Source organism: Bos mutus, chromosome 10 (genome assembly GCF_027580195.1).
Source record: "Bos mutus isolate GX-2022 chromosome 10, NWIPB_WYAK_1.1, whole genome shotgun sequence".
Classification (NCBI taxonomy): Eukaryota; Metazoa; Chordata; class Mammalia; order Artiodactyla; family Bovidae; genus Bos; species Bos mutus.
This window is the reverse complement of record NC_091626.1, coordinates 27,228,839-27,235,065: the sequence shown is the minus strand read 5'-3', so window position 1 is coordinate 27,235,065 and position 6,227 is coordinate 27,228,839. Positions and strand designations below refer to the sequence as shown.

Below are 6,227 nucleotides of genomic sequence, written 5' to 3'. Positions count from 1 at the left end.
CAGCAATAGGAACACTTGAGAAAAAAATGCTAATGTAAACCTAGTTCTACAAATATTGAGTCTTTTCTATGCTAAGCATTTCTGGAAAACAAAACATGAATAACACATATCTTCTTTATGTCAGTGTTGAAGGAATTATTGGGGTGTACACAGACTACCGCTGGATCACACAGAAGGGAGAGTAATTCTACTCATGAAATATGACGTTTTTTATTGGAGAAGCTGGTCAGAAAATCTAGTAGGGAGACTTATTCAATAGTTTTCACAGAAGAAACAATCACTGCAGAAGACAAATGGTTTAAAATACAATAGATTAAGTCACTAGGCACTACTCAAGACCAATTACCTTTATAGAAGTCAGAAACTTTTTAACGTTAAATAAGTCAAGATACTGTATTAAAAAATTAATACTGAAGAAAATCACACCACTTCGGGCTAAGAGCAGCAACTTTTTAAATGGTGATAGCACCGTTATTCTTGTTTTTCACCCCAGAAAATATTTTTCAGATTACTCTCATTGCAGCAAAAATAATGTTTAGTGAGTGAATTCACAAGATGTTGCTTCCATATTCAACACAGAATGCAGAGAATAATTGCAATTGAAAGACTGATTTCTTTTATAAAAAACATTATGCAGGAAGCTAAGGAACAAGGGGTCAGAGATGGTCAGACGTATTTTGCAAAGCCCCAGTTCCTTTCACCCAGTACTCTTTCGGGTATTAAAAAAAAACTTCAGATAAAAAAGGTGACCATTTGCCTTACGGTAGTTTTATGGGGGAGTAATGATGAACCGAACGTCATTGCCTAGGAGGTGCGAACATTCTGGACCATGGCCTCCCAGCCCCGAGCACCTGACGGCCACGCCCATACCACACCCCGCCCCTCAGTCCCGCCCACCTCGACTCAGGGTCACTGGGGCCAGCACCGTAAAGAGGCCCCGCCCCGCGGACACCTCTGTCCCCCGACCCAAGGGGTGTTGTCAAGGGCGGTCCCGGAAGTGACGCAGGGACGCGCCCTCCATTTTGTGGGACGCCAGAGCAGCTAAGTGCGTCAGTTGTGGAGAGACGTAGACGAGTTGAGTCCTGGTCTGCGGGGAGGCGGCCGGCTCTATCGCAGACTACGGACCTCTCTGTGTCTCAGCTGCCAAAGATCCTGTCCGGTAGGTGAGTGGCTCACTTTGAGGGAAAGGCTTCTCGGATCGAGGCTTCTTCATGGCCGCTCAGATCGCGAGTGGTCAGGGCTGCTCTCTGTGCGGAGGACGGCGTCCAATGAGCGCAGTTTATTCGAGGTGGGCGCTGGGGCACGTCTCCCTTTGGGTATTGTGTGAGGGGACCTGAAGGTGGAAGGGCGGTCCTGGGCAGGGTCGTTTTTACAGAGGGGTCGTGCGCCCCTCCCTGCCTTTTTATTTCACTGTCTGAACCCCGGGAGTAGTGGGCCGAGACCTTTGCTCGGGGTGTGGTCGGGGCTGTCCCAGGGTGGGTACAGTGATCCGGAGCGGTGGGGTCGGGAGAGGGGGAGGGAACGGGGGGCTTGGCACGCGTGGTTCCCCCCCACCGCCGGCTCCGAGGCCGCCATTTTGTGGCTGCTCCGCGGCCACCCGCCGCCGTCTGCGCAGGCGCGGCGGTGGCGTCGCGAGGTTCCGGCTTCCACCCGCTGTGACGCTCCCGGGAGGCGGCGACGCGCGTGCAGCCCGTCGTCATTGGGCTGGCCTTGCGGAGGGCGGGGTCGGCTCCGCCCGCACTTCTCGGCCTTTCCTAACTGCGGCAGATGGGAGGGGGCCAGAAGAGCCGGGGACAGTGTGCGGCTGCGCAGTTCCAGAGGCGGCAGTGGGCGTTGCGGTTGCTGCGGTCTGGGCCCAGGGAAGGATCGTGTTGGGAGCCGAGTTTTAATTTTGTCTGCAAGGGACCCGGCCTAATAAGAGGCACTCTTGGCAATCTTGTTTATAACATCACCGGGTAAACATTTTATTTTATGCTGTTTATGTTTTTGGTCCCTTGACCAGGCATTCCTCTGACATTCACTGGTACTATCTCAATTGAATTTATTTCCTGACAGAAAGTACTAGCCGGACATGAGTGGCTGTCGAGTATTCATCGGGAGGCTAAATCCGGCGGCCAGGGAGAAAGACGTGGAAAGATTCTTCAAGGGGTATGGACGAATAAGAGATATTGATCTGAAAAGAGGCTTTGGTTTTGTGGTAAGTGTTTACAACTGGTTGAAATATCTATTGTTAGTGGGTAAAGATTGTTATAAGTAGTGCTTTTGAGTTTTTTGAGTCCCAATAGAGTATGTTTGGGACACATGCATTCTTAAGGTAGTCAGTTTTCTTAAAGGAGAAAAGAATTTCACTCCGGGCTGGAGAAATCATTTCCGGTCCCTTTTTGATTGGGCTTAATCTATATGCTGTTGTCATTAACATACTCTTTCACAGGCATTTAGTGGTTTTAATGTGTTGTAGAATAGACTTTTAAAGCAGTGTTAAGCATTATGTATATGTTTGTGTTTTAGGAATTTGAAGATCCCAGGGATGCGGATGATGCTGTATATGAACTTGATGGAAAAGAACTCTGCAGTGAAAGGTGATAATTTTATTTTTAGTTTTATGACTTAGCACTCTAAAGATAAGCTAGGTATTGGGCTACGTGTTTTTGTAAATAGATCTCTTATGTAGCTTAAAGTGGATAATGAAGATTTTTCTTCCTTTCTTGTAGGGTTACAATTGAACATGCTAGGGCTCGATCTCGAGGTGGAAGAGGTAGAGGACGCTACTCAGACCGTTTTAGTAGTCGCAGACCTCGAAATGATAGACGGTATGTGATGAATGGTGGATGGCTGCTTTGTGCAAGCATTACTGCAGGAGTCTTAGTGTTCTAAAGTTATTAGCAAAAGTGATTTGCTGTGTGTGTATAATCAGTTTTGTCATTCATGTATTAGTTTACTGTTTCTAATAAGGGTGAGTCCTAAAATAATGCAGAAACTGTTGGTGGAAGTCATTTGAATGACGTGTCATACCTGATTGCTTGAACTTGCCCACAACTGAACACAATAGGTGCACGCTGCTGCATTTCTTCCATTGTGAGTACTCATTTTCTTCCTCAGAAATGCTCCACCTGTAAGAACAGAAAATCGGCTTATAGTTGAGAATTTATCTTCAAGAGTCAGCTGGCAGGTTTGTTGAAACACAGTTTTGAGATATTTTGATGTGGTTTTTTAAATATTAGTGGGTAGTTAATGTTTTTATTAATGTTTTATTAAAAGTAGTTTTATCTTTAATGGACTTTTAATTGTAATTTTAAATTTTTAATTAAATGTAATTGGGGGATATTTCAAATTTTAATGTTAGTGATCGAATGTAAATGTTTTGAGGATATATTTTCTTGTTTTTAAAAATCAATTTTAACCAAATATTAAACCCTTTATTTGCCAGCCTATCTGTGTCGTTGGCCTTATGACGAGGAGTGCCTGTGGGTTATCCTAATCGTTGTCTTGGTCACTCTTGGTTGGGCCTGGTTGACTTTGCCAGTCAGCTCCTACAGTGATCAATTGGCCACCTCTAGATCTGTGTTTGCCGGTCTAGACGTAATCGGTGCACTTCTTGAAGTGCCAGGTTGCAGCGATCCCAGAGCGCTGATAACGTGATCTGATCCCTAAGTTGAGAGCTGTCTTCCTGTAACGCTTCCGAATAAGAGGTCCTGGTCGAAAAGAGTTCAAAGATTCGAAATTAGGTGGTCGTTGGAATCCTGATCGCAGTAAAGTGGTCCTTGGTAACTACACAAGAGTAGAACCTGTCTGCATCCGCCAATAGTCTGCTAATAGGGAGGGCTGTGCGATTAAAGGCTTCCATCGATTGGGTAGTGTCCTTCAAGTGGGTGGCGAAGAGCCAGTCGGGCATATGTCATGAAGGTTTCTCCGACCGATAAATGGTTTGCTGCCTGACTAGCCTAGGGAAATAATAATAAAGGTAAAGTAAACTTTTTTAATGACATATGGGGCACAAAATAACTGGTGTCTTGTAAATGTTCTGTTTTTAAATATAAAATTTCTAGTTTAGTCTTTAAAAAATATGTATTGTTTCTTTTTGTTTTTTTGTTTGTTTTGTTTTGTTTTTTTCTTTTTGTATTGAGCTCAGTATAGACTAATACTACTTTAATATTAAAATCTAAACTTCCTCTGGCATTTTGCTTAAAAGCAATATGCTATTTGCTTATTTCGTGCCCTGACATATATTATTTTAAAATTCCGATAGACTACAAGTGTGGTAAATAAATACCATGTTTGTACTTTATCTAACATCTTCTCTTTCAGTAGTCTTGTTTTTATACATTGTGGTTGTTTGTGTGTCACGTTTCCTTTTCTCTGCTTAACTCGATCATCTTGTGTTAAGGATCTCAAAGATTTCATGAGACAAGCTGGGGAAGTAACCTTTGCGGATGCACATCGACCTAAATTAAATGAGGGGTGAGTATGTATTGGCGTATGAGAGCCTTTTAAAATGTTCTAAAGTTGTACCGTGAATGTTAGCGTTCTCAAAATTTGGACATCCTGAAATGCAGCGTTTCTCAATCAGGGTTGAATTTGCTTTTCAGGGTACATGTGGCAGTGTCTGGAGACATTTTGGTTGTCAGAATTGAGGTTACTGTTTGCATCTTGTGGGTAGAGGTCATGTTGTTCAGTCGCTAAGTCATGTCCAACTTTGCAGCTCTTAAGAACTGCAGCACGCCAGACTTCCCTTCCCTTCGCTGTCTTCTGCAGTTTGCTCGTACTCAATGTCCATTGAGTCCGTGATGCCATCCAACCATCTCATCTTCTATCATCTCCTCCTTTGGCCTCCAGTCTTTGCCAGCTTCAGGGTCTTTCCTAGTGAGTCAGCTCGTTGCACCAGGTGGCTAAAGTAGAGTCAGAGATGGTATTGATCCTCCTGTAGTACACAGGAAAGCTCCTCACTCCCATTGAATTATGTGGCTTAAGATGTCCACGGTTTGGAGGTTGAGGTTTCCTGTTCAATAATAACAATAGTAAAATGAACTTTAAAAAGTAATTAAACTAGACTGATAACGGTTTGTGAGCTTGCCTAGAGAGTCCCAGGGATGGGGGAGCCTGGTGGGCTGCCGTCTATGGGGTTGCACAGAGTTGGACACGACTGAAGCGACTTAGCAGCAGCAGCAAGAAATACATGTAACTTTACAAATAGTGTGTTTTTTCTTTATAGGGTAGTTGAGTTTGCCTCTTATGGTGACTTAAAGAATGCTATTGAAAAACTTTCTGGAAAAGAAATAAATGGGAGAAAAATCAAATTAATTGAAGGCAGCAAAAGGCACAGGTATCTCTAATGTTTTTAAGTCATAGTTTTATTTAAGGGATTTGTGGGGTCTGCTACTTAGTTTTGTATTTTTTTTTTTCTTCTCTTTCTAGTAGGTCACGAAGCAGGTCTCGTTCCCGTACTAGGAGTTCCTCGAGGTCTCGTAGCCGATCTCGTTCCCGGAGTCGCAAGTCTTACAGCCGGTCCAGGAGCCGGAGTCGGAGCCGGAGCAAGTCTCGTTCTGTTAGTAGGTCTCCTGTGCCTGAGAAGAGCCAGAAACGTGGTTCTTCAAGTAGATCTAAGTCTCCAGCATCTGTGGATCGCCAGAGGTCCCGGTCCCGGTCCCGATCAAGGTCCAGATCAGTTGACAGTGGCAATTAAACTGTAAATAACTTGCCCTAGGGGCCTTTTTAAAAAAAAAAAAATTCCCAAACCATACTTGCTAAAAATTCTGGTAAGTATGTGCTTTTCTGTGGGGTGGGATTTGGAGGGGGGTGGGTTGGGCTGGATATCTTTGTAGATGTGGACCACCAGGGGTTGTTGCAAACCAATTGTATTAAATGTCTTTTGATAAGCCTTCTGCTCACATTTTTGTGAATGTCTGAAGTATATAGTTTGTGTATATTGACAGAGCTCTTTTATTACTAAAGCAAATTTAATTTTTTTGTACTAGAAAAATTTTGAACGTTTTAGTTCCTGGTTATTCAGATAATGTTAATGCGCAATTAGTTTAATGCCTCAATTAAACTAATTAATAGCTTTGGACACTTAAAAGAGCTCTTAATTTGCTTGTACATAAAGGCTTAATATGAATTTTCCTTGTTAGGGTTAAGGGTGTCCACCCACCCACCCTTTAACAGCTGTCTGGCAAAGACGTTAAGACAGCTGTTTGTTATTGATAATAAAAGGTTATAAAACTGCTTTTGTG

General features: G+C 43.4%; 1 protein-coding gene across 8 annotated transcripts in view; it reads left to right on the top strand.

The window, feature by feature from the left end:
• Positions 1 to 1,006: 1,006 nt before the first annotated feature.
• SRSF5 (serine and arginine rich splicing factor 5) overlaps positions 1,007 to 6,227 on the top strand; it is a 23,518-nt gene continuing 18,297 nt past the window's right edge. For 2 of the 8 annotated variants that reach the window (XR_011465608.1, XR_011465607.1), the window contains exons 1-8: positions 1,035 to 1,288; positions 2,056 to 2,197; positions 2,509 to 2,579; positions 2,712 to 2,810; positions 3,100 to 3,169; positions 4,385 to 4,458; positions 5,210 to 5,320; positions 5,413 to 5,753. Coding sequence is in view for 5 of the 8 variants with exons in the window: in XM_005905747.3 (XP_005905809.1) it covers positions 2,072 to 2,197; positions 2,509 to 2,579; positions 2,712 to 2,810; positions 3,100 to 3,169; positions 4,385 to 4,458; positions 5,210 to 5,320; positions 5,413 to 5,680 (819 nt within the window). In the remaining 3 variants the exon portion in view is untranslated. Of the gene's footprint in view, positions 1,289 to 1,902; positions 1,956 to 2,055; positions 2,198 to 2,508; positions 2,580 to 2,711; positions 2,811 to 3,099; positions 3,170 to 3,427; positions 4,459 to 5,209; positions 5,321 to 5,412; positions 6,221 to 6,227 lie in introns of those variants that run through there. The other 6 variants (XM_014481448.2, XM_005905747.3, XM_005905748.3 and 3 more) reach the window with 6 other exon arrangements.